General features: G+C 35.4%; 1 protein-coding gene across 11 annotated transcripts in view; it reads left to right on the top strand.

Moving 5' to 3' along the window:
- Nucleotides 1-24,179, top strand: part of SLC4A7 (solute carrier family 4 member 7) — a 107,278-nt gene that overhangs the window by 18,030 nt on the left and 65,069 nt on the right. For 6 of the 11 annotated variants that reach the window (XM_034993504.1, XM_034993461.1, XM_034993491.1 and 3 more), the window contains exon 2: nt 21,175-21,256. In XM_034993504.1, the coding sequence (XP_034849395.1) occupies nt 21,175-21,256 (82 nt within the window). Of the gene's footprint in view, nt 1-13,595; nt 14,371-21,174; nt 21,257-24,179 lie in introns of those variants that run through there. The other 5 variants (XM_034993458.1, XM_034993509.1, XM_034993487.1 and 2 more) reach the window with 5 other exon arrangements.

Raw genomic sequence — 24,179 nt, forward strand, 5'->3', positions numbered from 1 at the left:
TGAAACTACTAGACTTTCTCATCTCTGGGTTGGGGCATATGATATCCCTACTCCTTCCACAGTGCCTGGCACATGGTAGGCACTTGATAAATACTTGTTAGATGATTAAGTGAATAAGAACAAATGAAAGTATCCTGTAGTATAAGGATAGGTATAAAAATTTCTGAAATATATATAGATATCCAAATGATTTAGTAGTGAAAAGATAGATTTAAAATCTTATATTCAAATGAAGAATTTCTTGATAATGCAAGGGCAACTTGGATATTTATCATAGTGCATACTATATTTTCAGTAAGATGCAAATTTGTATAAAATGAATGGAAAATCATTTGCATGGAACAGGCCTTGGGTATAAAAGTTGGTACTCAATTTCCTTAGATTCAGGTTTGAATACTATTTCCTGGCTACATTTATTGATTGCTTACTCTGTCTCCTAGAATTCATAAAGAGGTGACTCAAATGCATATGAAACCGTTACCACAGTTGGAAAGGCAAGTGACAGTATGTGTCTTACCTGTGCTGGGACCAGTTTTTTTGTTTTGTTTTTGTTTTTTGTTTTTACCTTTCAAAATATCCATGTTTTTAAATGAAAGCAAAAACAAAAAGAAAAAGCCATATGTGACTTGTATCAAACTTATCTAGCAAGGAATATTTCATTTTTACCACTAAGAATCTGTTTTATGTGTACAGAGTTAATAAAATTCTATGTAAAGAAAATTGTATCTCTGGGGCTCCTGGGTGGCTCAGTTGGTTAAGTGTGCAACTCTTGATTGTGGCTCAAGTTATGATCCCAGGGTTGTGAGATCGAGCCCCATGCTGGGCTCCAAACTGGGCATGGAGCCTGTTTTAAGATTTTCTCTCTCCCTCTTTCCCTCCCCACCCCCCATGTGTGCTCCCCCTCACCCTTTCTCTCTCTCTAAAAAAAAAAAAAAATAAATATATATATATATATATATATATATATATATATATATCCAAGGACATTGAAATTAGTTGGGAAATTGTGATAAATATATAAAGAATAAATTCAATTTCACTTAAATATAAAATGTGAAATTAATATAGTATGAGCAGTAAAGATGATCATGTAGTTGGATGGTACTAATACTTAATGTTACATTAAGTTACATTGTTTGTGCCAGGAACTTTTCTAAGCTCATTACCTTCATTATCTTGTTAAATTTTTATAATTTATCAGTTGTGATACTGTTATTGTCCAAATTCTACAGATGAGGACACTGAGATCCAGTGAGATTAGGTAATTTGCCCAATTTTGCATAGTAAATAGTAGAACTGGGATTTGAATTCAGGCAATCTGACTCTAGAATCTATACTCATTAAAGTAATGTTTTATCTTTAGCCAAAGTAAACTTGTTGACAGATTACATTATGTATATGTGTGTGTGTATATGTGTGTGTGTGTATAGATACATATATACATATAGGCACTATTTTCAGTAGTATTTAGTGTTAATTTTACACTAATGTAATTTATGGAGATAATTTACTGGATTAGGTCAGTAATTAGAAGCTGTTTTAATTAACAAAATTTTATGCAGTGTTCATTATTTAAACATGGTTTTGCTTTCTGAGTCCTACTTTATTTCTTCCTTATTTTAAGGTTGCTGTTTATTTTCCAAATGCACTAACCATTGCAACATGCACTTTATGTCTTCCAAAGATTTTATTATGTTTCTCATTTGTTGTAGTTTCTTCTTCCCCCTTTTTTTTTTAAAGATTTATTTATTTATTTTAGAGAGAGCGAGAGAGAGAGAGCGAGCGTGCACATGTGAGCAGAGGGGAGGGGCAGAGGGAGAGAGAGAGAGAGAATCTCCAGCAGACTCCCGGCCAACCTTGGAGCCTGGAGCAGGGCTGGATCCTAAGATCCTGAGATCACAACCTGAGTGGAAACCAAGAGTCTGGACGATTACCCAACTGAGCCACCCAGGCACCCCTATAGTTTTCTTCTTTCTCTTAGTACTTGTCAGCTTATCCTTTAAAAAATTGCTTTACTGTCATGTTAGTGAATATTGGGAGAGAGAAGAGATAGACCCAAACCCAGTTTTTTGATCTGTCAAGTCCCTTGATGACCTCAAATAGTTTTTCTTTACTTCCCTGCCTTCTGTAAGCATAAAGTGAGTTACTCTTGGAAGGAACCTTTATTTTTAGTCCCATAAAAATTAGAGAACAAATACGGAAAATATTGGGAGAATGCAAAATAAAATGACCATAGTGTTTGCTTGAATTCAGTTGAAGTTGCTTAAAGTACTTAAAGTTAGATGATATGCTTTTGAACTTGATAATTGTCTGATGTATTAATTTTATTCAAATTTGGGCCATTTGAAAGATAAATATTGCTTGAATCTTTAAAAAAGATCTAGTATCAGAGAATTGCAACAACTGTTGTAATTGGTAAAGATCTGCCAGTTTATCTGCATAAAAATTAAATTTGGCAACATTTTAATCTTAATTTTTTAAACTATTGCTGTTTATAATGGAGCTTTTGCCTTGGTAAGTAAAAACAAATAGAATTGTTTTGAGTATTCCAGGCAGGGTCCTTTTGGTTGCCTGGGATCAGAAATCTATTTAAACTTGTTATAGTTAAAGAGATCTTTATTGTAAGTATATGGAGTTTTTGCTGGATCCAGGAAAAGCTGCACACATGCTTCAGAAAGAGGGAAAGGTGGCTTCCGAGTTCAGCTCTGTCTCATCTTCCTCTTCCTCATTTCCCACATGTGTCTGCTTTGTGAGGTGCTACTTGATGTCACTCCTAGCTTCTGCATGCCTCTGCTTCAGTCTCCCCTAATTTTTGCTATCAAGCTGATAGACTCTAGTCTCAATCCTTCTAAGCAAGGTTAAGACTAAGAATTTTAATTTAATAGATTAACCAAATAACTGCCTTGTGGTGAAATACATACCAGGGACAAGTTATGATGATTTTCTAGTATATTCAGTTGATCTGAAGGAGTTACTATGGAGGTGCTCTGTATTTCAAAGGTTTAGGCGAATAAGAAAGGCCTGAGGGGCTTCTTTTGCAGTATCTTAAAAGTATGGGTATGTAGGCGCCTGGGTGGCGGCTCAGTCCTGGGATTGAGCCCTGCATTGGGCTCCCCGCTCCGCGGGAAGCCTTTTCTCTCTCCCCGACTCCCCCTGCTTGTGTTCCCTTTCTCGCTGTGTTTCTCTCTGTCAGTCAATCAATCAATCAATCAATCAATAAAATCTTAAAAAAAAAGATATGTGTATGTAAAAATATTTTCATCCTGACTTTATTTACTTAAAAGTATTATATCAAAACTACAGTAGGAATACACTGAGAACAGATAGCTTTCAGTAAAACTGTTAATCTTAAATGCAAGTTCAAGATGCATTTCTGCCTGTAGTGTTCATTGCTAAATGCAGCTTTTACAAAAGGTTGAGGGCTTTACTATGTGGGCGTTTATGATGACTTTTGAGGAAGAATCTGGTAGCTTTTGTTGGTTTGCTTTATAGGATCTTAAAGAAATAAGTAGTAGCTCCCAGTGGAGCTAAAGCAGTGATTCCTCAATGGGTTTGTGTGTTGGGGTGTGTTTTTGCCTCTTAAGGGACATTTGGCATTCCTGGAGACATTTTTGTTTGTCACATCTGGGGAGAGGGCATTTCTATGTTACGGTGTCTAGTAAGTAGAGGCCAGATATGCTACTGAACATTCTGCAATGTATGGGACCTCCCCCTACATAACAAGTGTCCAGCCCCAAATATCAATGGTGCCCAAGTTGATATGTAGAATCTGTTATATAGAATCAAGGATCATAGAGCAAAAAGGTTAAAAGGTTCAAAAGAGAGAAGATTTTGGAGTTAGAGAAGTTACCCTGCACTGGTTTTGAATGCTTGCGGGGGGAGTGAGAGAGGAGGTCATTTCTACTGGAAGCCTGTGTTTAAATATATCTGAGTTCACTATATTAATCTATATTTTAACTTTGGTAATTTTCCTATATTTAAACCAGTTTTAGTTATATTTTAATTCTGACCAATCAGAATATTTTTTGATTTCTTAGATACATTTTCCTAACTAACAGTAGTCCAAATGAGACCTACAAGAATGAAAAATTCTTTGTAATTAACATTTAGGAGTATTACAACTAAATATTTTCTCAGTGCAGATATAAATTGAACTATATCTCCTTTGTCCCTAGCATTTAAATGTGAAGTATTAATCTTAAGAAAAAGATACTTTCCGTAGAAGAGTTGCTACTTTTTATGATGATGTATTTTTTTCTGGAAAGCTTTTTTTCTTTTTTCTTTTTTTAAGATTTATTTAAGTAATCTCAACACCCAGCATGGGGCTTGAACTCATGACCCCAAGATCCTGAGTCACATGCTACACCAACTGGGCCAGCCAGGCACCCCTGGAAAGTTTCTGATAAAACAGTTTTTACCTTATAGGAAACTGTATTTGTGAACTAGATTCTTCAACTGTTTAATTCTCATGAAGTTATAGATATACCTCAAAATATGTTTAAAAACAAAACTCCTGAAATGCTGTAGGTATTTGAAATAATTTTTTTTTAAAGATTTTATTTATTTATTTGAGAGAGAGAATGAGAGAGAGAGCACATGAGAGAGGGGAGGGTCAGAGGGAGAAGCAGGCTCCCCGCTGAGCAGGGAGCCTGATGCGGGACTCGATCCAGGGACTCCAGGATCGTGACCTGAGCCGAAGGCAGTCGCTCAACCAACTGAGCCACCCAGGCGCCCGTAATAATTTTTAAAAAATGATTGTAAATCTGTTTCACTGTAACCCATTGATTATTCGGTGGTACATATAAAATGCCCATATGAAAAATATAGCTCTTATTTCTTAAATATTCTAATATATAAATGGAATATTTACTCAGTAGTTCTTTACCTTCTGATCTGAATGAAATTAATGTTCAGATTTCTTAAAGCAGCTCCAAGGGAAGTTTTTTAAACCCAGAATTTCCTGCGTAGAACATGAATTTAGAGTGGTTCTCTCCATTATCATTAGACATTCCGCATGTCTAATGATCGCCACCAGATGGCGATCTTATATGTTGATGAAGATTGATACTTGGTGAAAACTGAATTGGTTGCCCAAATTAAGCAAGGTGAACTCAGCAATGATATTTAGCAATGGTGAAAGGTGTGGAATGATTATGCATCTCTCTGAAACATGAGACCTGTTTTTGTCTTACGGTTTTTTTTCTTTTCTTGGCTCTTCAAATTTTTCTGTGGAAACCAAAGTGAAATAATATCCCCATAAATTTATTATAATATTGATGCTGATTTATTGTGTTAAAGTTTTTGCTTTTTTTTTTTTTTTTAAAGATTTTATTTATTTGAGAGAGAGAATGAGAGATAGAGAGAGAGAGCATGAGAGGGGGAGGGTCAGAGGGAGAAGCAGACTCCCCGCCGAGCAGAGAGCCCGATGCGGGACTCGATCCCGGGACTCCAGGATCATGACCTGAGCCGAAGGCAGTCGCTTAACCAACTGAGCCACCCAGGCGCCGAAAGTTTTTGCTTTTGATGATAGTTATTTTATGGCTGTTACCAAATTTCTAAAAGATTTAAAGTAGTATTTTAGAATAATTAGGTGAATGTTTTTGTGACTGAGTACTTTATATTTTACTTACAATTCCCTAAATTAGGCATATAGGCAATTAAAATTATATGTAGAACAAATAAAATGATATGTAGTTGAACTTAGGGTAAGATATATGGCCTAGTGGAAAGAGCATAGGCTTTGAAATCAGATGGCTCTGGATGGGAAAATGATTAGCTATGTTACCTTACAGAGTTCTTGTGAGAATTAAAAATAAGGTTTGTAAGTGGCCCCCTGAAAAGTGCATGGTCCCTGGAGGCAAATGGGCATGATTTATTAGCTTCCCTAAGTGTGAACTGTGGGACTTTGGGAAAATTACTTAACCTTTTAGAGCCTAAGTTTCTTATATATATTTGGGGTAGTAATACCTACCCCTAGAAATGTTTAGGGTAGTAAATGAAAGAATGTATGTAAAGCATATAGAAAGTTTTAATAAATAATACCTGTTACTTTTATCTCTGATACCATAAAAGCTAGTAATGACCACAGTGTATGTCCATGTGTAGTAGGAAAGAAACACTGCTAAATTCCTGTCCATCATTGTTAAAGGAGATTGTTCTTCTCACACCTCTATTTTTTAAGAGTTTAGGAAAATAAGAGAATGTAGCAATTTTAAATTAAAGAATTTAAAACATGTTTTCTCTTAATTAGGAAAAAATTGCACCCCACCTTTTTCTGGCCAGATAAAGAAACTTTACGGGGTCCTTTGCTTTATGTCTGCAGCATTATCTACATCATTAGCAATACCCCGGTGTTGTGTTCCTCTACGTTAGTCCCACCCATCAACAGTTCCGCTTTCCATGATGGAGGTCTAGAGGCAGATGCTCCTCCTGACTGTTGTCAGTAGGTCAGTAGTAGCCTAACACACATCCCAATGCCTGCGTCATGCACCTCGCTTCATCTCATCACGTAGGCATTGTATCATCTCACATCATCCCAAGAAGGGCGAATACAGTACAATAAGATTTTCAGAGAAAGACTACATTCATATAACTTATTACAGCATATTGTTACAATTGTTTTGAGTTTTTAATCTCTTACTGTAGCTAATTTATAAATTAAACTTCATCAGTGCTATATATGTATAGGAAAAACAGAGTATATGTAGGGATTGGCACTATCTGTGGTTTCAGGCATCTATTGGAGGTGTTGGAACGCATCCCCTGCTGATAAGGGGGTGGGGGGAATTGCTATACTGAAAAGGTGACTGTAAAGGGAACTTAGGTGGATATTACGTGTTTTTAAAACCATTTTGATTCTTGTACAGTTCTCCACCAAACTTAAATTTCTAGATTTTTTCCCCCCTCGGGCTGGTTGAAATTCACAATTAGAATTTTTAGTATTATTTTTTTCCTGAATTAATTAATTAATTTATTTATTTAGATTTTATTTATTTGTCAGAGACAGAGAGAGAGAGCATAAGCAGGGGGAAGGGCAGGCAGAGGGAGAAGCAGGCTCCCTACTGAGTAAGGAGCCCAATGTGGGACTAGATCCCAGGACTCTGGGATCATAACCTGAGCAGATGGCAGACGCTTAACCAACTGAGCCACCCAGGCTCCCCTACAAATTCATTTTAAAAAAATAGGAATGTGCTGAAAAATTTTAACCATTTTTTGACCTCATGAAATGTACTTTTGAAATGTTACTTGCCTTGTTATCAAAGTTGTATCTATTAAGGGGCGCCTGGGTGGCTTAGTCATTAAACGTCTGTGTTGGGCTCAGGATATGATCCTGGGTCCTGGGATCGGGCCCCGCATTGGGCTGTCTGCTCTGTGGGAAGCCTGCTTCTCCCTGTCCCACTCCCCCTGCTTGTGTTCCCTCTCTTGCTGTCTCTCTCTCTGTCAAATAAATAAAAATTTAAAAATCTTAAAAAAAAAAGTTGTGTCTATTAAAACGTGAATTGATCACAGTTTTTTTTTTTTTTTTTTTATTTGAGAGGGAGAGAGAGTGTGAGAGGGTGGGAGGGATAGGGAATCTGAAGCAGACTCCTCACTGAGCACAAAGCCTGATGTGGGGCTCAGTCCCACAACAGGGAGATCATACCCTGAGCTGAAACCAAGATTTGGATGCTTAATGGGCTGAGCCACCCAGGTGCCTTGGAATTGATCACAGTTTTGAAGAATTGACTAAAATGATAATTTTTCACTTTCAGTGACTTTAATGATTATCTTTGATATTAAATCTTATACTATATGTTGAATTAATAGATACTTAACATCTTTAGAGAAGCGTGATCTTTGTTGAAACAGACCAACCAATATATCATCCTCCTATACTTCATGTTCATAGAAATAATTACTCACAAATATGTTTTATCCTTTGTAAAACATAAAAATGTGATCATATTAAACATAATTCTACAATTTGCTTTTTTCTTAATATATTAACTGGTATCTGTTGAGTGGAACCTTCAGGTTTTGTCTCATTCTTTGTGTCTTACTAATATGTAATGGTAATTAGCTGTTCCTTTTTATTTACTTTCAGGTGGTTTTCTGTTTTTGCCAGTTTGAATAGTAAGCATGCTTGACCTTATCTTTGTATTTTGGTGCTTTTATTTCTGGAGTAGATACTCTGGAGTGATACTGTTGCACGAAGAATATCCTTAAAGATTAAAAAAATGGATTCTTGCTAGCTATGCTCAAAAAAGTTTTGAGAAATTTATATGCCCACTGGGAATTATGAGAGTGTCTGTGTCTCCCTTTCTTTATCAGTTTAGATGTTAATTTTTTTTCTTTTTGCTAATCTGATGAGTAAAATTTACTAAACCTCTAGTGAGAGTATTCACCTTATCATATGGTTATTGGTCATTTGTATTTTCTCTTAAGGGAGTTACTTGGTTCATATTTTTGGTCCATTTTTCCATTCCTTTTACTTCCTTTTTAAATCAAGAGTTTCTTATAGTATAGATATTTAATGCCATGTTCATCATTCTGCCTATATTTCCTTATGTTCTACCTTATCTCTTTATGATGTTTTTTGCTTTAGAGAAATATTTGTTTTTAGTAGAGTAAAATAAATCTGTATCAGTCTTTTTCTTTATGGCTTCTGTATTTCTCATCTTTTTTTTTTTTTTTTTTAAGATTTATTTATTTATTTATTTATTTGACAGAGAGACACAGCGAGAGAGGGAACACAAGCAGGGGGAGTGGGAGAGGGAGAAGCAGGCTTCCCGCCGAGCAGGGAGCCCAATGTGGGGCTCGATCCCAGGACCCTGGGATCATGACCTGAGCCGAAGGCAGACACTTAACGACTGAGCCACCCAGGCGCCCCTGTATTTCTCATCTTGACTAAGAATATATCCCCACTCCAATAATACAAAATACTATTTTAAATTTTAGATATTACCCTTCTAAGTATCTTTAATCCATCTAGAATTTTTTTTTTTACCTGTGGTTTGATGTCGACAACTTTGTTTCATCAAACTGGAAAACCAAAGAAGTCTTTTCATTTAATAAATGAATTACTTTCAGTTTCTTGACTCTGTTTTGTCTTACAAAATATTTAGTTACTGTTTCTGTGTTGGTACCATACTATTTTGCTTATCATAGTTTTTTAGTATATTGGAATGTTTGTTAGGCAAAATGTCCCCCACCCCCCTTTTTTTTCACGATTTTATTGGGAATAGATTATCTTAGAGATAGTGGAATCTTCAGTATTTTGCATTTTAATATGTTTGCTTTTGGTATCTAGTAAATAATTTATCATTTTTGGGCAAGTTCTTTGTATTCTCATTATACTTAAGTTAACATTGAAAGAGATTTACTTGACTGTAATTGAGTGACCTGAGCAGCAGGGGCTTAGTGACATTTTCTAATTAGTGACTAATTTCTTAGTGACATTTCTAGTCCAATCATAAATCTTGATTCTGAACTAGATAAGTAGTGTTTAAGTAATCCTAGTACTCCAAATGTTTTTTTAACATGGATTTTAAGATTTTGGGATTAACCAGAGGACAAAGCTTACTTAGAAGGCTTCATTATAAATATGGAACAGAATGTAACTGATATAAAATAAATTGATATAAAAATAAAAATCTAATTCAAAACTGAGATGTGGAAAGGAGATTGTAAGTGAAAAAGGTGTGTGTGTGTGTGTCAGGGGGGTAGTGTGTGGAAAATCCTTATTTTTCTTTTTGTAAAGCAAGCAGATACTGCCTAAAATGATGTATTATTTAAAGTTATGATGACAACTCTAGCTACCAAGAACAGTTATAAGACAAAAACAGAATGTAGTTCTGTCTGGTGAGTGGACATTATATGGAAGGAGTGCTTATTTGGGGAGCCTTGTGTAAGTCTTGATTTCTTCTACCATGTACAAGTTTATTTAATTTATTTCCAAATGAAGTTGCCATGTAGTAATAGAGAAAAATCTTTAGGATATATTTTTTATTTGGAACAAATCAAGTTATGTATATAACAGTGAGTTGTAATGTGGCTACCTTTTTTGGTAATATATACATACTTCTATTTGCATTACAGAAATGGAGAAAAGGTTGAAAATGGGGCAGAGAGAACAAGGGAATAAAGGAAACTGTTTTGATTCATGTAAATGTATGGCTAAATGAAATAAGCCAGATACAGAATAACAAATACAGTATGATCTCACTTATATCAGAAGCAGAGAGTGGAATGGATGGGTGCCAGGGGCTGTAGGTAGGAGGAAGTGAGGGGGGTGATGGGCAGAGGGTACAAACTTTCAGATACACAAAGTAATTAAGTTCTAGTGATGTGTTACACAGCATAGTGCCTACAGCTAACAATACTATATTATATACTTAAAGGTTTTTTGACAGCTTAAGTCCAGTTTCTTACCACACACACACACACACACACACACACACACACACACACACTCAATCAGTATAAGGGGGGGTGGGAGGAAACTTTGGGAGGTGACAGATGTCTGTGGCCTCGATGGTGGTGATGGTTATGAGTGTGTATCCTCAAACTCATCGAGTTGTATGTATTACATACATATAACTTTCTACATGTTGATCGTACCTCAATAGATCGCCTTAAAAATAAGGATTGCTGAAAAATCTTTAAAGAAATAGCCAGATTAAAATTCTGGAGCTTATATGTTGAGTTAATATCTTTTTATTTTATCAAGAGAATGGTAGAATAAAACTTACTTTACCTTTCTATATAATCTGTGAACTTGATATTTAAAGTTTAATCTGAGAATTGGTTTTAGTAGTGCCCAGGATACTGTCACAACAGGTAACATGTTGGAGAAATGGATCTTTTGTAATTTGATGAAGAGTTAATTTTGTTTTGCAATTTGGGAAATGAAAAATTTGTATGTACCTAATTCCTTCTTTCCTCCCTGGGTCCTCTCAACCTTCCTTTCCTCTCCCCTGTCCCCCGACCCCCTTTTCCCACCTTCCTTCTACCTAAATCCCTATGCTCAGGGTTTTTATAATCCGGGCTGGAGACCTATGGCTGACCAGGATGTTAAGCTCTTAAATACTAGTGGGGAGGTACCAAGATTTTCTACAGGAGGTAAATTTCAAGAGGTTATTGTAGGAATTGCTATTGAACCTGATTGCAGATACTTTTCATTTTGGGTGTGATGTATTGAAATTTTTAAAAATTGTTGACTAACATTTAAATTTTTTAAAAAGATTTTATTTATTTATTTGAGAGAGAGTATGCACACATGAGCTTGGGGAAGGGCAGAGGGAGAAGCAGACTCCCCACTGAGCAGGGAGCCCAGGACCCTGAGATCATGACCTGAGCCAAAGGCAGACACTTAACCAACTGAGCCGCCCAGGTACCCTAAATTAAGATTACATTTTATATGAATTTGGTAGACATTTTATTTTATTCGTTCATGTTCAGTTAGAATTTTGTTTTAATCATCTATAGTTGGAATTTTTTTTCTTAAATTTCTTTATATACCGTTAGAATAGAGGAAAAAGCATGGACTGAAAAAGACTAGGTTTGAATCCCAAACCTACTGCTTACTAGATCTGTGACTTTGGAGAAGTAATTTAACTTCTTTGAGCTTTAATTAGAGTTGAGAGGATTAAATGAAATATCTGAAGGTTAAATGTACTATGTAATAATGCGTATATATCATCATGTTTAGCATAGTTTTAGCGCATAATAGGTGGTCAGTTAAGTATTTTTATTTTCTAGAAACCCAGAATAATAGAATGATACTTTTTAGTCTTCATTCTTAAAAATGTTTGTTGAACAAACAATATCATAGAGAAACTAAAAAGAATATAATCCACCCACAACTATTTAATTAATTAATTAATTAGTTAAGTAAGCTCTGTGCCCAATGTGGGGCTTAAACTCACAACACCGAGATCAAGAGTCATATGCTCCACTGACTGAGCCAGCCAGGCACCCCTCACCCAGAACTTCTTAATTCTGTATTTTCAACATACAGCCTTTTACAGTAGTTCTAAAAGTGCTATCCCTCGACCTCTGCCAGTCCCTGAGATCAGGGGATCTGTAAGGTCAAAACTATTTTTATAATAGTGCTAAGACATTATTTGCCTTTTCCACAGTTGTGGAATTTGTACTGAGGATACAGAAGCAATGATGAGTAAAACTGCTGGTCCCCTAGCTCAAAACAAGGCAGAGGCACCAAACAGCCCTTGTAGGTGTTCTCAGTTTAAAAAATGAAACATTTTCACTTATGAATGTCCTTGATGAAGAAGTAAAAACTGTTTTAGTAAATCTCAGTCTTTGAGTGCACATGGCTTTAATATTCTGAATGACAAAATAGGAAGTATGCATGAAAACACTTCTGTTACATACTGAAGTACCAGTAATTGTCTGGAGTAAAAGCACTGGTGTGATTACTTGAATTATGAGCTGAAGCTAGCTGCTTTTTTACTTGAAAGTAACTGCAGACTAAACTGTGATTATTCAGACTTGACATTTGGCAGATATTTCCTAAGAAAGAAATGAAGTGAACCTACCACTTCAAGAAAAACAACTGGTAGTATTTGTTACCAATGATAATAAATCTAGCTTTCATGGTAAAACAAGAAATTTGGAAAACTTGTCATCTGCCAGCCTGACTTGGTCATTTTCTCAGTACTTGAACTACTCTGATGAGATTATTGATGATACTAACAAATGCATTTTTTTTTTATATCGTATAATGAAATGTGAAGTTTGGAAAAGTTCTAGAACCCAGTGAACACATATTTTACAAATGGGTGAGAGAGCCATTCAAAGTGCATGGTAGACCAGTGGATTTCAGTATACGTGTACAAAAGCATTCATTTGAAATGGTTTTAGATTCTAACTTGCAAACTAACCTTTAAGAAATGACTACTTTTTGGGGTGCCTGGCTGGCTCAGTTGGTAGAGCATGCGACTCTTGATTTCAGGGTCCTGATCTCTACCTTGGGTGTAGAACTTACTTAAAAAATAAATAAATAAAATTAAAAAAAAATGACTACTTTTTGAATTTGGTGAACTATCAAAGAAGAATATCCACAGTTACCTGAAAAGGTATTAAAACATTCCTCCCTTTTCCAACAGAGTATTGTGTGGATCAGGAATTTTTTATATAATTCAACCAAATCATATCCTTGATTAGAGAAGTAGATATGAAAATCTAGTTGTCTTCTATTAAGTCAGGTTTTAGAGATGTGCAAAAATGTAAAAGCCTTTTTTCTCACTAAATTTTTTATTTTTGAAAAGGATTATTTTTTATTAAAATGCTATTTGTTAACATGTAATGATTTTATTTTAAATTGAATTTAAGTGTTTTAAAGTTTTTTCAGTTTTACTACCAATATAGTAAATATAGATGTTAAACTTGTATAAACAAAGACCCTTTGAAGTCTTCCATAATTTTTTTAAAAAAATATTTAATTTATTTATTTGAGAGAGAGAGAGAGCACATGAGAGGGGGGAGGGTCAGAGGGAGAAGCAGACTCCCTGCTGGGCAGGGAGCCCGATGCAGGACTCGATCCTGGGACTCCAGGATCATGACCTGAGCTGAAGGCAGTTGCTTAACCAACTGAGCCACCCAGGCACCCAATCTTCCATAATTTTTAAAGAGATCTTGAGTCTGTAAAGTTGGAGGAGTGCTTCTCATTTTCTTTTTGCTCTTTTAGCTGTTATCTATATGAATACTTTTGGTTAAAATAATTGTAAACCATAATGTGATTTATTAATCTTGTTATTAATATAGTTGTGATAAGTTGGTATAAATATTAGAGTAATGATAAAAAGGCAAAACTTTCTTCAGATGAAAACATCTTTGGGTCTTCCTGAAATTAAGTGAAAGGGCTAGATTTAACCAACTATGTTGTTGGCAGTTTATTCTCTAAGTTCCCTCTTTCTACTCTCACTATTCTCTAAGATCTATCTATCTATTTTTTCTCCCTCATGTAGCCATCCCCATATATCCTTAGAGTATGCTCTCTTTTGAACTACTGTTACAGAGTTTCAGTTGAAAACTGGTAGCTACATTTCTCTTTTGATATTTTCTATCACTACTTCTCTTTTGGTATGTTCTGTTACTACTAAATGTGTGTATTATGCTCCCAGTCTCTTTTGTTGTGACCCTGTATAAGTTGTAGTTATTAGCTTGGAAGATTAGGTAACTTAGAAGACCGTGATTGGCTGTACCATAAAAGCAACTTAGGAGAGTTCATCTGTGCAAAGCACAGTGACCTAAATCAGATATGTACTCACTGTCCCTGGAATCTTCAAGGGACTTAACTGCATTACATTGTCAAACACAAGGCATTTACATATTACCATGGAAAGATTTCGCCTGGAGAAGAAGTTACCTGTATGTACCTGATTGTGATCTTGTGTTTTATTTACAAACAGATTTGACTTTTTCAGTTTACAAGTGAAGCTTGAAGAAATGTCAGGCTTATTAGCATTGGCTTAGAATAGTATCATCCTCTGTGTCCTTGGCTGTGGAAGTCATATGCTGAAAAGAGTAAATCCTTGGGTAAAGTTAGCAATGTTTGTAACATCTTTATTATTCTATAAAATTAGGTTTTTTGATTAATATTACTTGAATGAAGCTTTTAAAAATTCCGTTTGGCCAAGATATTAGGAAAGAAGTCACTTTGTCTTTAATGGTTAAGTATGTTTTGAATATAAACTGAAATATTTTATAACTCTTTGTGCTTATAATCATAATTTATTGGAGGTGTTACTTTTGGGCTGTGGTCATATGTCTTATGTAATGAAGAAATTAATTTGTGATAGGGATCTTCTTATGCTGTTTTATAACAGATTTTGTAAACCTCAAGTATCCAAAAAGGGTATGACTAGATTTATGAATATGTTGTTAAATAATCTTTTAACATTCTTTTTTTCCTTAAAATTATGCCTTTGACATGTTAAAGTTTGAGTTTTGGTCTTTTGGCCAAGAAAATACACATTACAGATTTTGCTGTCTCAGGTGGAAAAATGACTTATGGGAAGAATTAGTAAAATGTGTTAACATAGTTATAAAGTCTGTTTCAGATAGTTTGATTTTGCTGGGAATTCCCGCTTGTGAATTGAATTTTGGTTTTATCATGTGTTGATGGGCTTTTTTGTTTATAAACTGATCTACTACATTTTCAAAATACTGAGTACCTTTGTATGTTTGAGCTTTAATTGTGTTCATAAGGAGTCTTTAAGTGAATCCAGGGTAGATTTTTAGCTGAGTAGTCTTGTCCTTTGAAACATACTCAACATTCCACTATTAGAGAGCTTACCAAGAATCCTGCTTGATGCTTAGGATATACTGGTGAGCAAACAGACATGATTCCCCTCTTCTTGGAACTTACTGTTCTACTGGAAGATAGTAGAAAGAGGTTAAAGAAGTAGTTATATAAGTATGTAAAGAATATCAAAGTAGTAGTTACATAAATATGTGATTATAAGTTTTAACAGATGCGGTAAAGAAAGTACTGTGTGTTCTCAGCATATATTATAGTGACCTTGGTCTGTTGTCTTGTGGGTAAAGAACCCATGTAACTGGGACTCTACAGAGACCTGGCTTTTAATTTCAGTTCTTTCACCAGCTCACAGTGTAATCTTATGTCACTTAAGCTTTGTGTGTGTGTGTGTGTGTGTGTATGTGTAATGTATATATAAAATCTGGACATTGAACTGAAAAAGTAAAGCCTGTTGATACCTATGAGTCTGTGAGGTCTCATTCATTAAGATTAGGAATGGAAAAGAGAATTCATTTACCTCCAGATTTTTTTTTATCATGGGGAGCCATTTAGCTGTAAATTAACTGTTAAGCTGGAAATTTGATTGTATTACAGTTTTTCATTCACTGATCTATCTCTGGTACCTGAATAATGCTTGGCATATAGTATGTACTCAGTAAGTATTTGTTGAAAGAATGGATGACTTCCTTAATTCCTAGTCCTTTAAGGGAATGAAACTTCTTTCATGAACTGTTGGATTTATGGGGAACAAGGGTATTATCCAGGGGAAGAAGAGGCAGACTGACCATATGCTGAGGGATTTTCTGGCTGTCTCCTGTTGGTTTTCACTAGAAAACTGCAGTGGAACCCAAGTAATGATAACCTCATGCTGACTGGAGATGCGGAATCTTTTTTTTTTTTAAAGATTTTATTTATTTATTCATGAGAGACGGAGAGAGAGAGAGGCAGAGGGAGAAGCAGGCTCCCAAGGAGAAGGGAGCCCGATACGGGACTCGATCCCAGGACTCTGGGATCATGACCTGAGCCGAAGGCAGACGCTTAACCATCTGAGCCACCCAGGCGCCCTGGAGATGCGGAATCTTGACAGAGCACCTACTGGACCTTATTTCAGTAACCATATACTATTTGATAACCCTGAAATAAGTGATTCATACGTGTTTTTTGGTGTGTGTGTGTACTGATTTGGAACTTGGAATGATTGTGTCTCCCCATAGATATAATACAATAAATATTTGTGATTTGTAGTTTCAAGTAGAAACCTGATGAGGCTTTCCATTTGTCCATAACTTGGTATTCCATTGGCATAGCCATTCCTCTATTAAGGGACTTTTGGATTGTGTCCAGTCTTTTCCTGTTATAAGCTGTAATAAATAACCTTGTACATGTGTCATTTCATACACAGAGAATTTAAACTTTCTTTATGATCTCATATGGCTCATTTTTTGTTGTCTTCTTTGTTATGGAGCACTTATAATCTGATTAGTAACCTTATTTTAGAAGTAGAAACGGAACAGAAAATTGAAACCAAGGCAAATAATTTTAAGATTAGAGTGAGTCAGTCTTATACTGACATACTTTGGGTGCTTTTTTATTCTTCCATGTATTTGAATTTTCTCAGTGCCTTGGCATTATTTCATTTTAGGAAGGCTTTATAGGCATTGGCTTACATCACTCATTTGATGTTAAGAATGAAAACATTTTGATGTCAGGGGTTGTTCTTTGCTGACTATTTTTTAGTTTTCCACTATATTCTTGGAGTTAAAAAATGAAGTTTTTTCTAGATGCAAATATAAAAATAACTGACATTAACAGATTGAAATTTGAATTTATTCTTTTTAAATTACTAAAGTTAAATGTGTTTGTTGTAACAAAAAAAAATAAACAGTATTTTGATTGTTTCTGTGTTACTGCTTTCCTAATCATCAATGTGAGACAGTGTTAGTTTGAAGGTTAGCCTTCTAAATATTTATTACTGTGTAATACATTTTTTGTATATACTTTAAAGAACACAAAGGTACTTTATATAGTATATAAACATCCTCTATATTTAGAGATATGGACTGAGGCATTGTTCTAAAATGATAGGATTTGAAGCACAATATGTTTGTTTCAGAAATGAATTGTCCCCTTGAAACATCGATGGCTTTGTCTAAGGGATTTTCAATATATAGTCATATGCAACCTGCAGACTTTGTTGAATTACTTGTAATATGTCAGGATGACCAATTTGTATGGCCTACTTAATGTTTGCATTTATAGCAGATCGCCTTTTTGATTCATGTTTCACAGTTGTTGAAAAGCTACAAAAAGTTTTTAAGAGAAGGGAGAAATGCTGATGCTCCCCCCTTCTTTATAGTGCTAATCCTGTAAGTTTCTTGTACTCTTAAAATTTGAACTTTAGTTTGTTCTACCAGTTACACGTGAGAACATTCTTATTGAAAACCTAGTCAGTCACAGTAAAATAATAGTCTACTTGGCTTTAAGTTAAGTGACTTATGTAAGCTTCACGGACACGATTCAATGGGAGCAAGCTGGGTGGGCCATGAGAGGATGTGCTGGTGGACAGCCTTTTTTCGGCATGCCACTTTTTGCACATTTTAGGAGTGTTTTTGTATGGTAGATGTTTAGATGTCCAGCTTAAGCTGTTTTTGAGTGTTAGCTAATAGTGTTGTTAGTACATCTAAACATGTAAATATATCTGTAGAAATAAAAGGGTGTTTTTGGTTAGGGGTAAGAGAAAAATGTATTGTTTTGCTTCCTATCTTAGCGAGCATTCCTGCTAATGAAAGTTTAGAATGGGAGCAGTTAATTCCTTTTAGAATATACAGTATGCTACCTCTTGGGATAATCGTCTTGTAGGAGACTGCTTGTCTTGTACCTGTGCCTGAAATCACTGGAGGAGAGCTAAAGGTTTTAGAGTATGACATGCTTACTAATTTTACTTTTTTTTTTTTTATTTAAAGATTTTATTTTTTTATTTGAGACAGAATGAGAGAGAGAGAGCACATGAGAGGGGGGAGGGCCAGAGGGAGAAGCAGACTCCCTGCCGAGCAGGGAGCCCGATGCGGGACTCGATCCCGGGACTCCAGGATCATGACCTGAGCCGAAGGCAGTCGCTTAACCAACTGAGCCACCCAGGCGCCCTAATTTTACTTTCTTGTGGTTTTTTTTTTGTGTGTGTGTGTGTGTGTGTGGGTCTACGTATATATTTTTGTGTTTCCTACTTTAGCCTTTCCTCATTACTATTGGCGTTTGATTGTTGTGAGGCAGTTTGATGAACCACCCATACTGTTGTCACTCGTCTTTCTTAGTCCTTTATATGAAAATACACAGTCTGTTTCCCACTCGTAGATATGGAGCCTTAGCAAGTCATTTGACTTCTCGGCATTTTCTATATTAAATTGAACACCAATCCTTCAAAGTTCTATACAACAACTTCTTTTTTTTTTTTTTTAAAGATTTTTATTTATTTATTTGACAGAGAGGGACATAGCGAGAGCAGGAACACAAGCAGGGGCAGTGTGAGAGGGAGAAGCAGGCCCTCCGTCGAGCAGGGAGCCCGATGTGGGACTCGATCCCAGGACCCTGGGACCATGACCTGAGCCGAAGGCAGACGCTTAACGACTGAGCCACCCAGGCGCCCTACAACAACTTCTTAATACTCAACTCTATTGGATTAAATATTTGGATATCTAACCTTCAGAAAGTAAATTTGGATATCAAGAGATCTGCATGGCCTTAATGTATTGTGTCTGGTTCTGAATTTTGGGAAGCAAATAGAGTTTGGATAGCAGGGGATTTGTACAAAAAGGTAATCAAATTGATTCAGTTCCTGAATTTAAAGGTTGGAGAATTTAGACACAGAATTTGGATAGCAAGGCACATTTGTATATGAATCTACTTTGTATACATTGAAAAAAGCTATACACAAACGTATGATATTGTAGATCAAAAGTTGAAGGAGACGTTAATAGAGCATCTTAACCAACCTCCTGTTTGGTCCTTTCTTAAATAGTCTTCCAGTTTATGCTTGGACATTGAAATTGGTTAGAAGCTATGTTCTGTCTGGTTTATTGTTCTAAGTGTTAGAGGAGATCCTGGACCATAAGACCAGCCATAAAATGGGAATGGCTAAAAATGTGTCTTGCAAAATTTGAAAAGTACTATAATTAGATAGATAAAAAATGTGACTGTATTCTAGAAAAATAATAGTGGGGTATTAATGTTGTAATTAATGTTATTATAATTTTATTATTTAATTCTCTTATCTCCAGTTGTCTCTGTTGCCTGCAAAAGTACCAGTTATAGCATAAGGACCTTCAAAGAGATTGAATTGGATTATTTATTTTCTTTTTTGAAAGCTCTTTCCTTTCCTCCTTTGGAAGGTTTGTAGTACTTTGATTCCATCTGAGCCAGAACATTGTCCATTTCCTGTTGCTCATCCTTTGCCTGCTTTCAACACTGGTTTCAGGTTATCCACCTCTTTCTTCATCAAGCCACCCAGCTCCTTCCAGGTCATTTCTAGATCTTTAGCCTCTTCCTGGGCCATCCTTTTCTTTGCATTAATCTTCTGCATTGATTCTTTGACAAAAGCATTATAGGATAGGACCTCTCTGGTGTGATTGATTTGCTGCATGAGCTTCCATATCCTGGGTTCTTCAGCATACTGCACATACAGCATAGACTGTGTGAGCTGATCTGTGTCACTCTTGAAGTTAGATAGGCTTGTTTAATATTGCCAGCTCTTCTCAGAACCTCTGTATATCTTTCCAAACTCTTGAATGTCTTCTCCAGTATGTCTCCCCAGTCCCTGGCTTCGTTGAACATGGCAGAGTCCTTGTTCGCTGTTGCCTGATCATTGTACACTGTTCTGTAGTCTTAGAATGGAATAGACTTTCCTGAGGAACTGGAAGTGGTGATGTCTTCTTTGCCCACCCAATCAGGGTGCACCTGTTGAGACACGTTGTGGTAGTTGTATTGGACAAAGTGCAAGGCCTCCTAACAATGGTGAAGGTTGGTGAGGTTTCCTTGTACAGCTATAGCTGACCCATGCTGGGCAAGGGCTCAGAATGGGCTACAGCTCAAATTGAAGCCTTTTTGAGGGAAGGAATTTGCTGATCTGTTTATATCTGTGCCACAGAATCTTGAGCATACTACTATTCCTTTCAAAGTTAAGTTAGAAGTTGGGAAGGGAAGGTAAAGCTAAAATTTTATTCTTTTAAAAATAGTCTATGCAGTATTTTACAAAAATATGTTTCTTTTTGTTGAGCTGGAGACGGGAACAAAATTATGAAGGTAGACTTAGACAACTCAAAGTTAGAACCTCCTTAAAGGTTAAATTTTGCCATGGCTTTTCCTTTGTAGAAATAAAAGTTCTTATAACTTTGATTGGCTCTTGGTTAATTTACGAGTGGAAGTGATACTACATGTTTAGTCTATAGACTCATTTTTGACCATTTTATGTAGAACCATAATACAATCCAGTATGCTGAGTTAAGTGTTTCCTTTTAATTAGGGGACCTAAGAGCAAAGAACAACCAAAAAAGCATTCCATATTCATATGTAAGGGTCTCCTTCACCCCTGATTTTCTCTAATTGTCATCTGGATTGTCTTTCTGTTGTAGTGAATACATGTACCAATTATTTAGTAACTTCCATAGAAGACCAATTAAAAATTGTCACCTCAGTTCCTACCATGAAATTTTTGAATAGTCTTTTGTGGATTAAAAAAAGCCCATTAAGCCTACTTTAAAAAAGAATGCAGTTAGCAATAATTAGTTAGCTTATAGTTAGCTTCTTGGAGAGGAAGGCAATCTGTTACTTATTTTTTGACTATTTCAAATAATGCCCCTATTAGTAGGTTCTTAGTATATATTTGATGTCATGAATAAATAAAAATAATTTCTTTTTAGGGTCCTGATGAAGAAGCTGTTGTGGATCTTGGCAAAACCAGCTCAACTGTGAACACAAAGTTTGAAAAAGAAGAACTAGAAAGTAAGTTTAACTTATGCTTAACGGGATAAATTACTGATGAAAGTTTGTTAGTGTGCTTTAAATTTTACCTGCTGTTTGTGGAAACATTTTGTTGTTATGAGGTAGAGCATACATTTGAAAGAACGTTTAACACTTTTCTAAATATAGTTTAAGGAATAATATAGCAAACACCCATGTAACCATACTCATATCTGCAGTTACAGTATTCCTTGATTTCTCTTTGTTGAAAGTATTGATGTAACAAAGATTTTAGAATCTGTGGTTTTTTTTTTTTTTTTTTTTTTTTTTTGGAGAGAGAGAGCATGAGCAGGGAGGGGGACATCGGGCAGAGGGAGAGGGAGAATCTCAAGGAGGCTTCACGCTCAGTGTGGAGCTTGACGTAGGGCTCAATCTCATGACGCTGACATCATGACCTGAGCTGAAATCAAGGGTTGGATGCTTAACTGACTGAGCCAACCAGGTGCTCCTAGAATCTATGCTTTTCAGATTTCGTTGGTGGTTGCCATTACTTACCTTGGAAATTAAAATACCAAAGTTAAAAAGTCAGTTGCTTCTTTTATTTTTTTCATTTCTAGCAGGCTAGGTAATATGTTTTTAGCATTTCAGAACGCCAGACTAATAAGCCACAGTTATTACTAGTCATATAAATGTTCATTTTATAGGTAAGTTACATCAGCCTTTTCAAGTGCTATGATACCTCAGCATAGAATTGTGGAGCAGGTGAATTATATATCAGTCTACGAGGAAGAAGTCCTGGCAAATGGTTTCTTCTCTCTTTTTTTTTTTCTTCTGATTGAAATAATTTTTGAATTACAGAAGAGTTGTAAAGATAGTACACAGAGTGTTCCTGTTATCCTTCACGCAGCTTTTTAAAATTTTAACATTTTACATAACCATCATAAGTTAACGAAAATGAAGAAATTGACATCAGTACAGTTGTATTAACTAGATTAAATTTTGTTCAGATTTCACTGGTTTTCTACTGATGTCTGTGTTATGTTCCAGGATCCAGTTGAACAGTTCGAGATCTAATAGTACATTTAGTTGTCTAATCTCCTTAGTCTCCTCTGTGACAGTTTCTTAGTCTTTCCTTGTTTTTCATGACCTTGACATGTTTGAAGGGTAGTGGTTAGTTACTTTGTAGAATGTCTCTAAGTTTGGGTTTGCTTATGTTATCATATGAACAGACTGAGATTATGGATATTTGGGAAGCATACCATGGAGGTTGTGTGCTCTTTTCAGTGTATCCTCTCTGAGGACATGTGATATCAGCGTGACTTATTATTAGTGATTTAACCTTGAACACTTGGTTAGGGTGATGTTCATGGCAAATGTTTTGATAGACTTTTGGGGTCTTCTTGGGAACTACATTTTTAAGTTAAAGCCTTCTGTAAAAGCTGGTACCATATAGGAGCAGTAATCTGTTGCTTTTAAAAAGGAGATGGAAAGAGGCAAATAAGTGTTCTCCATATTTACTTTGTGAGATGGAAGAAAGCCCTGTCTTTTAAAATTGTCTTTAAAAATCTAGGCTTCCTAGGGCTTCTGAAAGGAACCTCAGTTATCTAGAAGCTTATGGTTAGATTCTGTGAATTCCAGGTGCTAGGGAAGTTAAAATGTTTAGCAATAATTTCATCAACTCAGATCACTTAGCATATAATGTTACCTCTCAAATGTGTGCAACCTAGAACGTGAAGAGCAGCATTGGGTATGTTTTTTTTGCTTCCCTTTGTTACCCCAGAGCCTTTAGCTTTGTGTACGTGGTACATATCTAAATTTCAGTATTGGGTTTGAGGGAAAGATTACGTTTATCTCAGAGTTTGACTGAATAGCTCTTTGACAGCGTAAAGGTTAAAGAAAAAGGAAAAAAAATCATAACAAAGAACACTAAGGTTGATAACAAAAGCTAAATAAACAATAAGGCTTGGATTTTCATATTCCTGTTTATTCTTTCTAAATTGGAAACTCCTATAATTTATTTTTACTTTGGTGCATTGCGGCTATGTGCCAGAACCCATTAGTTCTAATTGGAGTACAACTTTGTAATTCCCAGTGCACAGTGATGAGAATTTGCCTCTTTAATTTCCACTTTTCTGTAGTATTTAGAAGAAGATAGTTTCACTAAAATTAAATAGTAATATCACTGAGTTTTGTTTTAATTTTTTTAGTTTTCTTATTGAAATATAATTTATTTAACATAAACTTCATCATTTTAAAGTGTATAGTTAATTTTTTTAAGGTATATTTACTATGTTGTGCAACTATCACCACTCTAATTCTAGAACATTTCCATCATCCTCCCCCTGCCATGCTATATAATTGATTTTTAATTTTGGGATTTTCTGGTAAAATTAAAAAAAAAATTGGTATTTAATTTCTATAGTTTTTTTTTTAATCTAGTGCCTACTGTATACTAGGCAGAGTGCTAGGTATTGGAAGATGTTAAAGCAAGTAATTTTAGTTCATTGTATATCTATAGGTCTAGTTCTCTTTTAGTTTAAATGTAATTATTCAGTTTATTGATATTACTATGTTGGTAACTGAAGTGAGAAATCAAGAGTGTCACCTTTTTCAAACTTAGCTGGGTATGTGTGTTTCGGGCAATTCAGATTTTTTTGCTGCCCTGGATCTTTGTAAATGACTGCAGAATTGCCATGAGTATTGATTTTGGGGTTACAACTGAATTTTGGCAAGTTGGCAAATTTGAAAATAAAGAATTCACAAAAAATGAGGATTGAGTCTACTTTCAAATTTCATCTAAAGATGAAGACCTTGAGTTTCTTGAGGTATTTATTTTCTGACCATCTTATGGAATTTGTTAGGAAAAGAATGCCATTAACTACTCATATTTCAGCATGTTACTTTTTAAAGTACCTAAGGGCAAAAAGCAGCTCCGTGCCAGAGGCTTTTGCATAGTTGCAAATTA

This window comes from Mirounga leonina, unplaced genomic scaffold (assembly GCF_011800145.1).
Source record: "Mirounga leonina isolate KUSES-001 unplaced genomic scaffold, KU_Mleo_1.0 Mir_115, whole genome shotgun sequence".
Lineage (NCBI taxonomy): Eukaryota > Metazoa > Chordata > Mammalia > Carnivora > Phocidae > Mirounga > Mirounga leonina.